Source organism: Protomyctophum bolini (genome assembly GCF_963924005.1).
Source record: "Protomyctophum bolini genome assembly, chromosome: 20".
NCBI lineage: Eukaryota > Metazoa > Chordata > Actinopteri > Myctophiformes > Myctophidae > Protomyctophum > Protomyctophum bolini.
The window spans coordinates 2,945,815-2,960,310 of NC_137881.1; the positions used below are offsets into that span (position 1 = coordinate 2,945,815).

General features: G+C 33.1%; 1 protein-coding gene across 1 annotated transcript in view; it reads left to right on the plus strand.

Annotated features, from left to right (window-relative positions):
- LOC308335531 (guanine nucleotide-binding protein G(olf) subunit alpha-like) overlaps nucleotides 1-13,519 on the plus strand; it is a gene marked incomplete at its 5' end in the record, with an annotated part of 81,789 nt that extends 68,270 nt beyond the window's left edge. Inside the window, 2 exons of the mRNA XM_080792591.1 lie at nucleotides 11,883-11,950; nucleotides 13,225-13,519. Of these exons, the coding sequence (XP_080648717.1) occupies nucleotides 11,883-11,950; nucleotides 13,225-13,371 (215 nt within the window). The 3' untranslated portion in view covers nucleotides 13,372-13,519. The remainder of the gene's footprint in view (nucleotides 1-11,882; nucleotides 11,951-13,224) is intronic.
- Between the last annotated feature and the right edge of the window lie 977 nt (nucleotides 13,520-14,496).

Below are 14,496 nucleotides of genomic sequence, written 5' to 3' on the forward strand. Positions count from 1 at the left end.
TTCTCAATAACCAAAAGTGTAAAATAATGTTTTAGGAGCTGTTTCTCAACAACCAAAGTGTCAAATAATGGTTAGAAGCTGTTTTTCAACAACCAAAATGGTCAAATAATGTTTTAGGAGCTGTTTCTCAACAACCAAAAGTGTCAAATAATGTTTTATGAGGTGTTTCTCAACAACCAAAGTGTCAAATAATGGTTAGAAGCTGTTTTTCAACAACCAAAAGTGTCAAATAATGTTTTAGGAGCTGTTTCTCAATAACCAAAAGTGTAAAATAATGTTTTAGGAGCTGTTTCTCAACAACCAAAGTGTCAAATAATGGTTAGAAGCTGTTTTTCAACAACCAAAAGTGTCAAATAATGTTTTAGGAGCTGTTTCTCAATAACCAAAAGTGTAAAATAATTTGCCTCCCAAAATAATTTGCCAAAATAATTTGCCAAAATAATTTGCCTCCCAAAATATTTTGCCAAAATAATTTGCCTCCCAAAATAATTTGCCTCCCAAAATAATTTGCCTCCCAAAATAATTTGCCTCCCAAAATAATTTGCCTCCCAAAATAATTTGCCTCCCAAAATAATTTGCCAAAATAATTTGCCTCCCAAAATAATTTGCCTCCCAAAATAATTTGCCAAAATAAATTGCCTCCCAAAATAATTTGCCTCCCAAAATAATTTGCCAAAATAATTTGCCTCCCAAAATAATTTGCCAAAATAATTTGCCTGCCAAAATAATTTGCCAAAATAATTTGCCAAAATAATTTGCCTCCCAAAATAATTTGCCTCCCAAAATAATTTGCCAAAATAATTTGCCTCCCAAAATAATTTGCCAAAATAATTTGCCTCCCAAAATAATTTGCCTCCCAAAATAATTTGCCTCACAAAATAATTTGCCTCCCAAAATAATTTGCCTCCCAAAATAATTTGCCTCCCAAAATAATTTGCCTCCCAAAATAATTTGCCTCCCAAAATAATTTGCCTCCCAAAATAATTTGCCAAAATAATTTGCCTCCCAAAATAATTTGCCAAAATAATTTGCCTCCCTAAATAATTTGCCAAAATAATTTGCCTCCCAAAATAATTTGCCAAAATAATTTGCCTCCCAAAATAATTTGCCAAAATAATTTGCCTCCCAAAATAATTTGCCTCCCAAAATAATAATAATCACCAATAATAATAACCAAAAGTGTCAAATAATGTTTTAGGAGCTGTTTCTCAATAACCAAATGTGTAAAATAATGTTTTAGGAGCTGTTTCTCAACAACCAAAGTGTCAAATAATGGTTAGAAGCTGTTTTTCAACAACCAAAAGTGTCAAATAATGTTTTAGGAGCTGTTTCTCAACAACCAAAAGTGTAAAATAATGTTTTAGGAGCTGTTTCTCAACAACCAAAGTGTCAAATAATGGTTAGAAGCTGTTTTTCAACAACCAAAAGTGTCAAATAATGTTTTAGGAGCTGTTTCTCAATAACCAAAAGTGTAAAATAATGTTTTAGGAGCTGTTTCTCAACAACAAAAGTGTCAAATAATGGTTAGAAGCTGTTTTTCAACAACCAAAAGTGTCAAATAATGTTTTAGGAGCTGTTTCTCAACAACCAAAAGTGTAAAATAATGTTTTAGGAGCTGTTTCTCAACAACCAAAGTGTCAAATAATGGTTAGAAGCTGTTTTTCAACAACCAAAAGTGTCAAATAATGTTTTAGGAGCTGTTTCTCAATAACCAAAAGTGTAAAATAATGTTTTAGGAGCTGTTTCTCAACAACCAAAGTGTCAAATAATGGTTAGAAGCTGTTTTTCAACAACCAAAAGTGTCAAATAATGTTTTAGGAGCTGTTTCTCAATAACCAAAAGTGTAAAATAATGTTTTAGGAGCTGTTTCTCAACAACCAAAAGTGTAAAATAATGTTTTAGGAGCTGTTTCTCAACAACCAAAGTGTCAAATAATGGTTAGAAGCTGTTTTTCAACAACCAAAATGGTCAAATAATGTTTTAGGAGCTGTTTCTCAATAACCAAAAGTGTAAAATAATGTTTTAGGAGCTGTTTCTCAACAACCAAAAGTGTAAAATAATGTTTTAGGAGCTGTTTCTCAACAACCAAAGTGTCAAATAATGGTTAGAAGCTGTTTTTCAACAACCAAAAGTGTCAAATAATGTTTTAGGAGCTGTTTCTCAACAACCAAAAGTGTAAAATAATGTTTTAGGAGCTGTTTCTCAACAACCAAAGTGTCAAATAATGGTTAGAAGCTGTTTTTCAACAACCAAAATGGTCAAATAATGTTTTAGGAGCTGTTTCTCAATAACCAAAAGTGTAAAATAATGTTTTAGGAGCTGTTTCTCAACAACCAAAAGTGTAAAATAATGTTTTAGGAGCTGTTTCTCAACAACCAAAGTGTCAAATAATGGTTAGAAGCTGTTTTTCAACAACCAAAAGTGTAAAATAATGTTTTAGGAGCTGTTTCTCAATAACCAAAAGTGTAAAATAATGTTTTAGGAGCTGTTTCTCAACAACCAAAGTGTCAAATAATGGTTAGAAGCTGTTTTTCAACAACCAAAAGTGTCAAATAATGTTTTAGGAGCTGTTTCTCAATAACCAAAAGTGTAAAATAATGTTTTAGGAGCTGTTTCTCAACAACCAAAGTGTCAAATAATGGTTAGAAGCTGTTTTTCAACAACCAAAAGTGTCAAATAATGTTTTAGGAGCTGTTTCTCAATAACCAAAAGTGTAAAATAATGTTTTAGGAGCTGTTTCTCAACAACCAAAAGTGTAAAATAATGTTTTAGGAGCTGTTTCTCAACAACCAAAGTGTCAAATAATGGTTAGAAGCTGTTTTTCAACAACCAAAAGTGTAAAATAATGTTTTAGGAGCTGTTTCTCAATAACCAAAAGTGTAAAATAATGTTTTAGGAGCTGTTTCTCAACAACCAAAGTGTCAAATAATGGTTAGAAGCTGTTTTTCAACAACCAAAAGTGTCAAATAATGTTTTAGGAGCTGTTTCTCAATAACCAAAAGTGTAAAATAATGTTTTAGGAGCTGTTTCTCAACAACCAAAGTGTCAAATAATGGTTAGAAGCTGTTTTTCAACAACCAAAAGTGTCAAATAATGTTTTAGGAGCTGTTTCTCAACAACCAAAAGTGTAAAATAATGTTTTAGGAGCTGTTTCTCAACAACCAAAGTGTCAAATAATGGTTAGAAGCTGTTTTTCAACAACCAAAATGGTCAAATTATGTTTTAGGAGCTGTTTCTCAACAACCAAAAGTGTCAAATAATGTTTTATGAGGTGTTTCTCAACAACCAAAGTGTCAAATAATGGTTAGAAGCTGTTTTTCAACAACCAAAAGTGTCAAATAATGTTTTAGGAGCTGTTTCTCAATAACCAAAAGTGTAAAATAATGTTTTAGGAGCTGTTTCTCAACAACCAAAGTGTCAAATAATGGTTAGAAGCTGTTTTTCAACAACCAAAAGTGTCAAATAATGTTTTAGGAGCTGTTTCTCAATAACCAAAAGTGTAAAATAATTTGCCTCCCAAAATAATTTGCCAAAATAATTTGCCTCCCAAAATATTTTGCCAAAATAATTTGCCTCCCAAAATAATTTGCCTCCCAAAATAATTTGCCTCCCAAAATAATTTGCCAAAATAATTTGCCTCCCAAAATAATTTGCCAAAATAATTTGCCTCCCAAAATAATTTGCCTCCCAAAATAATTTGCCTCCCAAAATAATTTGCCAAAATAAATTGCCTCCCAAAATAATTTGCCTCCCAAAATAATTTGCCTCCCAAAATAATTTGCCTCCCAAAATAATTTGCCAAAATAATTTGCCTCCCAAAATAATTTGCCAAAATAATTTGCCTCCCAAAATAATTTGCCTCCCAAAATAATTTGCCTCCCAAAATAATTTGCCTCCCAAAATAATTTGCCAAAATAATTTGCCAAAATAATTTGCCTCCCAAAATAATTTGCCTCCCAAAATAATTTGCCAAAATAATTTGCCTCCCAAAATATTTTGCCAAAATAATTTGCCTCCCAAAATAATTTGCCAAAATAATTTGCCTCCCAAAATAATTTGCCAAAATAATTTGCCTCCCAAAATAATTTGCCTCCCAAAATAATTTGTCTCCCAAAATAATTTGCCTCCCAAAATAATTTGCCTCCCAAAATAATTTGCCAAAATAATTTGCCTCCCAAAATAATTTGCCTCCCAAAATAATTTGCCAAAATAATTTGCCTGCCAAAATAATTTGCCTCCCAAAATAATTTGCCAAAATAATTTGCCTCCCAAAATAATTTGCCAAAATAATTTGCCTCCCAAAATAATTTGCCTCCCAAAATAATTTGCCTCCCAAAATAATTTGCCTGCCAAAATAATTTGCCTGCCAAAATAATTTGCCTCCCAAAATAATTTGCCTCCCAAAATAATTTGCCTCCCAAAATAATTTGCCAAAATAATTTGCCTCCCAAAATAATTTGCAAAAATAATTTGCCTCCCAAAATAATTTGCCAAAATAATTTGCCTCCCAAAATAATTTGTCTCCCAAAATAATTTGCCTCCCAAAATAATTTGCCTCCCAAAATAATTTGCCAAAATAATTTGCCTCCCAAAATAATTTGCCTCCCAAAATAATTTGCCTCCCAAAATATTTTGCCAAAATAATTTGCCTCCCAAAATAATTTGCCTCCCAAAATAATTTGCCAAAATAATTTGCCTCCCAAAATAATTTGCCAAAATAATTTGCCTCCCAAAATAATTTGCCAAAATAATTTGCCTCCCAAAATAATTTGCCAAAATAATTTGCCTCTCAAAATAATTTGCCTCCCAAAATAATTTGCCTCCCAAAATAATTTGCCAAAATAATTTGCCTCCCAAAATAATTTGCCTCCCAAAATAATTTGCCTCCCAAAATAATTTGCCAAAATAATTTGCCTGCCAAAATAATTTGCCTCCCAAAATAATTTGCCAAAATAATTTGCCTCCCAAAATAATTTGCCAAAATAATTTGCCTCCCAAAATAATTTGCCTCCCAAAATAATTTGCCTCCCAAAATAATTTGCCAAAATAATTTGCCTGCCAAAATAATTTGCCTGCCAAAATAATTTGCCAAAATAATTTGCCTCCCAAAATAATTTGCCAAAATAATTTGCCTCCCAAAATAATTTGCCAAAATAATTTGCCTCCCAAAATAATTTGCCAAAATAATTTGCCTCCCAAAATAATTTGCCAAAATAATTTGCCTCCCAAAATAATTTGCCAAAATAATTTGCCTCCCTAAATAATTTGCCAAAATAATTTGCCTCCCAAAATAATTTGCCTCCCAAAATAATAATAATCACCAATAATAATAACCAAAAGTGTCAAATAATGTTTTAGGAGCTGTTTCTCAATAACCAAATGTGTAAAATAATGTTTTAGGAGCTGTTTCTCAACAACCAAAGTGTCAAATAATGGTTAGAAGCTGTTTTTCAACAACCAAAAGTGTCAAATAATGTTTTAGGAGCTGTTTCTCAACAACCAAAAGTGTCAAATAATGTTTTAGGAGCTGTTTCTCAATAACCAAAAGTGTAAAATAATGTTTTAGGAGCTGTTTCTCAACAACAAAAGTGTCAAATAATGGTTAGAAGCTGTTTTTCAACAACCAAAAGTGTCAAATAATGTTTTAGGAGCTGTTTCTCAACAACCAAAAGTGTAAAATAATGTTTTAGGAGCTGTTTCTCAACAACCAAAGTGTCAAATAATGGTTAGAAGCTGTTTTTCAACAACCAAAAGTGTCAAATAATGTTTTAGGAGCTGTTTCTCAATAACCAAAAGTGTAAAATAATGTTTTAGGAGCTGTTTCTCAACAACCAAAGTGTCAAATAATGGTTAGAAGCTGTTTTTCAACAACCAAAAGTGTCAAATAATGTTTTAGGAGCTGTTTCTCAATAACCAAAAGTGTAAAATAATGTTTTAGGAGCTGTTTCTCAACAACCAAAGTGTCAAATAATGGTTAGAAGCTGTTTTTCAACAACCAAAAGTGTCAAATAATGTTTTAGGAGCTGTTTCTCAACAACCAAAAGTGTAAAATAATGTTTTAGGAGCTGTTTCTCAACAACCAAAGTGTCAAATAATGGTTAGAAGCTGTTTTTCAACAACCAAAAGTGTCAAATAATGTTTTAGGAGCTGTTTCTCAATAACCAAAAGTGTAAAATAATGTTTTAGGAGCTGTTTCTCAACAACCAAAGTGTCAAATAATGGTTAGAAGCTGTTTTTCAACAACCAAAATGGTCAAATAATGTTTTAGGAGCTGTTTCTCAACAACCAAAAGTGTCAAATAATGTTTTATGAGGTGTTTCTCAACAACCAAAGTGTCAAATAATGGTTAGAAACAACCAAAAGTGTAAAATAATGTTTTAGGAGCTGTTTCTCAATAACCAAAAGTGTAAAATAATGTTTTAGGAGCTGTTTCTCAACAACCAAAGTGTCAAATAATGGTTAGAAGCTGTTTTTCAACAACCAAAATGGTCAAATAATGTTTTAGGAGCTGTTTCTCAACAACCAAAAGTGTCAAATAATGTTTTATGAGGTGTTTCTCAACAACCAAAGTGTCAAATAATGGTTAGAAGCTGTTTTTCAACAACCAAAAGTGTCAAATAATGTTTTAGGAGCTGTTTCTCAATAACCAAAAGTGTAAAATAATGTTTTAGGAGCTGTTTCTCAACAACCAAAGTGTCAAATAATGGTTAGAAGCTGTTTTTCAACAACCAAAAGTGTCAAATAATGTTTTAGGAGCTGTTTCTCAATAACCAAAAGTGTAAAATAATTTGCCTCCCAAAATAATTTGCCAAAATAATTTGCCTTCCAAAATATTTTGCCAAAATAATTTGCCTCCCAAAATAATTTGCCTCCCAAAATAATTTGCCTCCCAAAATAATTTGCCTCCCAAAATAATTTGCCAAAATAATTTGCCTCCCAAAATAATTTGCCTCCCAAAATAATTTGCCAAAATAATTTGCCTCCCAAAATAATTTGCCAAAATAATTTGCCTCCCAAAATAATTTGCCTCCCAAAATAATTTGCCAAAATAAATTGCCTCCCAAAATAATTTGCCTCCCAAAATAATTTGCCAAAATAATTTGCCTCCCAAAATAATTTGCCTCCCAAAATAATTTGCCAAAATAATTTGCCTCCCAAAATAATTTGCCAAAATAATTTGCCTCCCAAAATAATTTGCCTCACAAAATAATTTGCCAAAATAATTTGCCTCCCAAAATAATTTGCCAAAATAATTTGCCTCCCAAAATAATTTGCCTCCCAAAATAATTTGCCTCCCAAAATAATTTGCCAAAATAATTTGCCTCCCAAAATAATTTGCCAAAATAATTTGCCTCCCAAAATAATTTGCCTCCCAAAATAATTTGCCAAAATAATTTGCCTCCCAAAATAATTTGCCAAAATAATTTGCCTCCCAAAATAATTTGCCTCCCAAAATAATTTGCCTCCCAAAATAATTTGCCAAAATAATTTGCCTCCCAAAATAATTTGCCAAAATAATTTGCCTCCCAAAATAATTTGCCTCCCAAAAAAATAATAATCACCAATAATAATAACCAAAAGTGTCAAATAATGTTTTAGGAGCTGTTTCTCAATAACCAAATGTGTCAAATAATGTTTTAGGAGCTGTTTCTCAACAACCAAAGTGTCAAATAATGGTTAGAAGCTGTTTTTCAACAACCAAAAGTGTCAAATAATGTTTTAGGAGCTGTTTCTCAATAACCAAAAGTGTAAAATAATTTGCCTCCCAAAATAATTTGCCAAAATAATTTGCCAAAATAATTTGCCTCCCAAAATAATTTGCCTCCCAAAATAATTTGCCTCCCAAAATAATTTGCCAAAATAATTTGCCTCCCAAAATAATTTGCCAAAATAATTTGCCTCCCAAAATAATTTGCCTCCCAAAATAATTTGCCAAAATAAATTGCCTCCCAAAATAATTTGCCTCCCAAAATAATTTGCCAAAATAATTTGCCTCCCAAAATAATTTGCCTCCCAAAATAATTTGCCTGCCAAAATAATTTGCCTCCCAAAATAATTTGCCTCCCAAAATAATTTGCCTCCCAAAATAATTTGCCTCCCAAAATAATTTGCCTCCCAAAATATTTTGCCAAAATAATTTGCCTCCCAAAATAATTTGCCTCCCAAAATAATTTGCCTCCCAAAATAATTTGCCAAAATAATTTGCCTCCCAAAATAATTTGCCTCCCAAAATAATTTGCCAAAATAATTTGCCTGCCAAAATAATTTGCCTCCCAAAATAATTTGCCTCCCAAAATAATTTGCCTCCCAAAATAATTTGCCAAAATAATTTGCCTCCCAAAATAATTTGCCTCCCAAAATAATTTGCCTCCCAAAATAATTTGCCTCCCAAAATAATTTGCCTCCCAAAATAATTTGCCTGCCAAAATAATTTGCCTGCCAAAATAATTTGCCAAAATAATTTGCCTCCCAAAATAATTTGCCAAAATAATTTGCCTCCCAAAATAATTTGCCAAAATAATTTGCCTCCCAAAATAATTTGCCAAAATAATTTGCCTCCCAAAATAATTTGCCTCCCAAAATAATTTGCCAAAATAATTTGCCTCCCAAAATAATTTGCCAAAATAATTTGCCTCCCTAAATAATTTGCCAAAATAATTTGCCTCCCAAAATAATTTGCCTCCCAAAATAATAATAATCACCAATAATAATAACCAAAAGTGTCAAATAATGTTTTAGGAGCTGTTTCTCAATAACCAAAAGTGTAAAATAATGTTTTAGGAGCTGTTTCTCAACAACCAAAGTGTCAAATAATGGTTAGAAGCTGTTTTTCAACAACCAAAAGTGTCAAATAATGTTTTAGGAGCTGTTTCTCAATAACCAAAAGTGTAAAATAATGTTTTAGGAGCTGTTTCTCAACAACCAAAGTGTCAAATAATGGTTAGAAGCTGTTTTTCAACAACCAAAATTGTCAAATAATGTTTTAGGAGCTGTTTCTCAACAACCAAAAGTGTCAAATAATGTTTTATGAGCTGTTTCTCAACAACCAAAGTGTCAAATAATGGTTAGAAGCTGTTTTTCAACAACCAAAAGTGTCAAATAATGTTTTAGGAGCTGTTTCTCAATAACCAAAAGTGTCAAATAATGTTTTAGGAGCTGTTTCTCAACAACCAAAGTGTCAAATAATGGTTAGAAGCTGTTTTTCAACAACCAAAAGTGTCAAATAATGTTTTAGGAGCTGTTTCTCAATAACCAAAAGTGTAAAATAAGTTTTAGGAGCTGTTTCTCAACAACCAAAGTGTCAAATAATGGTTAGAAGCTGTTTTTCAACAACCAAAAGTGTCAAATAATGTTTTAGGAGCTGTTTCTCAATAACCAAAAGTGTAAAATAATGTTTTAGGAGCTGTTTCTCAACAACCAAAGTGTCAAATAATGGTTAGAAGCTGTTTTTCAACAACCAAAAGTGTCAAATAATGTTTTAGGAGCTGTTTCTCAATAACCAAAAGTGTAAAATAATGTTTTAGGAGCTGTTTCTCAACAACCAAAGTGTCAAATAATGGTTAGAAGCTGTTTTTCAACAACCAAAATTGTCAAATAATGTTTTAGGAGCTGTTTCTCAACAACCAAAAGTGTCAAATAATGTTTTATGAGGTGTTTCTCAACAACCAAAGTGTCAAATAATGGTTAGAAGCTGTTTTTCAACAACCAAAAGTGTCAAATAATGTTTTAGGAGCTGTTTCTCAATAACCAAAAGTGTAAAATAATGTTTTAGGAGCTGTTTCTCAACAACCAAAGTGTAAAATAATGGTTAGAAGCTGTTTTTCAACAACCAAAAGTGTCAAATAATGTTTTAGGAGCTGTTTCTCAACAACCAAAAGTGTAAAATAATCTTTTATGAGCTGTTTCTCAACAACCAAAGTGTAAAATAATGGTTAGAAGCTGTTTTTCAACAACCAAAAGTGTCAAATAATGTTTTAGGAGCTGTTTCTCAACAACCAAAAGTGTAAAATAATGTTTTAGGAGCTGTTTCTCAACAACCAAAGTGTCAAATAATGGTTAGAAGCTGTTTTTCAACAACCAAAAGTGTCAAATAATGTTTTAGGAGCTGTTTCTCAACAACCAAAAGTGTAAAATAATCTTTTATGAGCTGTTTCTCAACAACCAAAGTGTAAAATAATGGTTAGAAGCTGTTTTTCAACAACCAAAAGTGTCAAATAATGTTTTAGGAGCTGTTTCTCAACAACCAAAAGTGTAAAATAATGTTTTAGGAGCTGTTTCTCAACAACCAAAGTGTCAAATAATGGTTAGAAGCTGTTTTTCAACAACCAAAAGTGTCAAATAATGTTTTAGGAGCTGTTTCTCAATAACCAAAAGTGTAAAATAATGTTTTAGGAGCTGTTTCTCAACAACCAAAGTGTAAAATAATGGTTAGAAGCTGTTTTTCAACAACCAAAAGTGTCAAATAATGTTTTAGGAGCTGTTTCTCAACAACCAAAAGTGTAAAATAATGTTTTAGGAGCTGTTTCTCAACAACCAAAGTGTCAAATAATGGTTAGAAGCTGTTTTTCAACAACCAAAAGTGTCAAATAATGTTTTAGGAGCTGTTTCTCAACAACCAAAAGTGTAAAATAATCTTTTATGAGCTGTTTCTCAACAACCAAAGTGTCACATAATGGTTAGAAGCTGTTTTTCAACAACCAAAAGTGTCAAATAATGTTTTAGGAGCTGTTTTTCAACAACCAAAAGTGTCAAATAATGTTTTAAGAGCTGTTTCTCAACAACCAAAGTGTCAAATAATGGTTAGAAGCTGTTTTTCAACAACCAAAAGTGTCAAATAATGTTTTAGGAGCTGTTTCTCAATAACCAAAAGTGTAAAATAATGTTTTAGGAGCTGTTTCTCAACAACCAAAGTCTCAAATAATGGTTAGAAGCTGTTTTTCAACAACCAAAAGTGACAAATAATGGTTAGAAGCTGTACAAGGGGGTACAATAACAAGGACAGGTGCAAAACCAGGAGCTTAAGAAAGCCAAGTCCATTTGTACGGACAACTCCCATCCCCTCGGCTCTGAGAACAGGCTGCTTCCTTCCGGCCTTCGCCTAAAGGTTCCAGGGGCCAAAAGTAACAGGTATAAAATATGCAAGACAAGTTTATAGACACATTATGATTAATTTACTCATTTTGGAATTTGGAGCATACTATAGCCAAACAGCATCCGCATGTGAGTCGTGTCAATTTCAATCATGTAATTTTGCAAATGCAATACATTAATTTAATTAAATATTTAAATAGTATAAATGAGTATAAAGTTACACTTGGCAAAAAATATAAATGTAACTATGGCCACCCCCCCCCCCACTAAAAATCGTCACAGACGGAGATATCTGTTTTTTCAAATGTACAATGTATTGTTGATGTACTGTGTGTATTTGTGTATGTATTGTTGATGTACTGTGTGTATTTGTGTATGTATTGTTGATGTACTGTGTGTATTTGTTGATGTACTGTGTGTATTTGTGCATGTATTGTTGAGGTTTTTAAAATGGTGCGACTGTGGCTCAAGAGGTAGAGCAGGTCGTCCAATGATCCATGGGTCAGCGGTTCAAATCCCGGCTACTCCTGTCTACATGTCTAAGTGTCCTTGGGCAAGACACTGAACCCCAAATTGCTCCCGATGTGCTGGGTGGTGCCTTGCATGGCTTCCGCCGCAATCGGTGTGTGAATGTAATGCACAATCTATGTAAGCGCCTTGGATAAAGGCGCTATATAAATGCACCATTTACCATTTATGTACTGTGTGTATTTGTGTATGTATTGTTGATGTACTGTGTGTATTTGTGTGTGTATTGTTGATGTATTGTGTTTATTGCTATGTACACACAGCGGTACCAGACGCAGATGAAGTTCCCATTGTAACGAGAGCAAAGTTCTTCATCAGGGATCAGTTTCTGGTGAGACTGCACGCACGCACGCACGCATTTCAGAGAATCAGTAACGTAAACATGGTTGTTCATAAGTATTTTCCTGTGCATGTTTCAGTAAACATGCTTAGTATATTTTCCTGTGTATGTTTCAGTAAACATGCTTGGTATTTTCCTGTGCATGTTTCAGTAAACATGCTTGGTATTTTCCTGTGTATGTTTCAGTAAACATGCTTGGTATTTTCCTGTGTATGTTTCAGTAAACATGCTTGGTATATTTTCCTGTGTATGTTTCAGTAAACATGCTTGGTATATTTTCCTGTGTATGTTTCAGTAAACATGCTTGGTATATTTTCCTGTGCATGTTTCAGTAAACATGCTTGGTATATTTTCCTGTGTATGTTTCAGTAAACATGCTTGGTATATTTTCCTGTGCATGTTTCAGTAAACATGCTTGGTATATTTTCCTGTGTATGTTTCAGTAAACATGCTTGTATATTTTCCTGTGTATGTTTCAGTAAACATGCTTGGTATATTTTCCTGTGTATGTTTCAGTAAACATGCTTGGTATATTTTCCTGTGTATGTTTCAGTAAACATGCTTGGTATATTTTCCTGTGTATGTTTCAGTAAACATGCTTGGTATATTTTCCTGTGTATGTTTCAGTAAACATGCTTGGTATATTCCTGTGTATGTTTCAGTAAACATGCTTGGTATATTTTCCTGTGCATGTTTCAGTAAACATGCTTGGTATATTTTCCTGTGCATGTTTCAGTAAACATGTTTGGTATTTTCCTGTGTATGTTTCAGTAAACATGCTTGGTATTTTCCTGTGTATGTTTCAGTAAACATGCTTGGTATTTTCCTGTGTATGTTTCAGTAAACATGCTTGGTATATTTTCCTGTGTATGTTTCAGTAAACATGCTTGGTATTTTCCTGTGTATGTTTCAGTAAACATGCTTGGTATATTTTCCTGTGTATGTTTCAGTAAACATGCTTGGTATTTCCCTGTGTATGTTCAAGGTTCAAGGTTAGCTTTATTGTCCCTTGCGGGAAATTGGTTTGCAGCCAGATCATAGTAAAAATGCACACAAAATACGCACAACAACAACATTCAATACAGGACTAAGAACAGGGCACTAGAGACAGAGAATTCATGACATACAGTAGCAGCAAAGTCAGCAAAAGTGCATTAGTGTCTGCAGTAAGTGCAAAAGGGCAAGAATAAAGTGCTATTTGCTGTTCAGCAGTTGAACAGCAGCCGGGACAAAGTTAAACAGTAAACATGCGTGTTGTGTTTCAGAGAATCAGCACCGCCAGTGGCGACAGTAAGCATCACTGCTATCCTCACTTCACCTGCGCCGTGGACACGGAGAACATCCGCCGCGTGTTCAACGACTGCCGCGACATAATCCAACGCATGCACCTGCGGCAGTACGAGCTGCTCTGATTGGTCCAACGCTGCATGCGCCTGCGACAGTATACGAGCTGCTCTGTGATTGGTCCAACGCATGCCTAGGTGCGTTCAACCCTTTTCATGTCAAGGCCCGTTATTTATTGGGCATTTTAGCCACGGACCACCATTTGATGACATCTAGCCTCTCTCAGACCCAACACTGAAGAATATTTTTCTACATTCTCGAATTTTTCTACATTCTCGAATTGTGTAGATTTCTTGCAAATTATGTAATGCAGATGTTTAACAATAATTTAAAGCTAGTGTAAGTGATATTTACTTTTTGGTTAAAACAACTTTTCTATTTTATTAAAAGGTTAAAGCTCTATATTGTGACAGTAATCATTGCTATAGAGTGTGTGTTAAATAACTCTATATTGTGACAGTAATCATTGCTATAGTGTGTGTTCAGTAACGGTGTTACATAGCTCTATATTGTGACAGTTTAGGTTTAGGTTTATTTATTTAGCACGTAGTACAAAGATTTGACAATAACATTATCAAAGAACAAAAACACAATGCAAGGAAGGGAAGAAGCCAGCTGGCTTATTTGGAATCCTTTCCTGTAGGAAGAGGTCATTGGTTTAAAAAACAGATTAAAAGTTCATAAAGAACAGTACAAAAGTCTACAAGTTGGCAAAGGGGGGCAGCTGTGCAATAAAGAAATAAAAACACAGACTGCACAAAAAACGGAAATAAACAATACAACAACAAACACACAAAAGAAAATATAACGCATCAAAGTAAAACATGTAATCTACAGAGAGGAAGAAATAAGATATTTCTTTAGATGTATTTTGAATATTGGCAAGGATAATGAGGATTTAAGTGAAGCATCTATAGGGAGTTCCATAGATGAGGGCCTCTAAATTTGATGAAAGATTGATGTTTGGATGTGCGACAATAGGGTAATTCAAAATTATCTCTTTGCCTTGTGGGGTAGGAGTGAATGTCAGAAGTAACACGGAAGAAATTGTGAAAAGAAGACAGAAGGTCTTGTATGCATTTTTTGAATTTAAACATAAACAGGTCTGAAAAACGTTTACTTTGTCAATGGGTAATAGTGGATGTTTAATAAAGAGCGGGGCAGACGGCTCATACCGATTTGAATGTGAAATC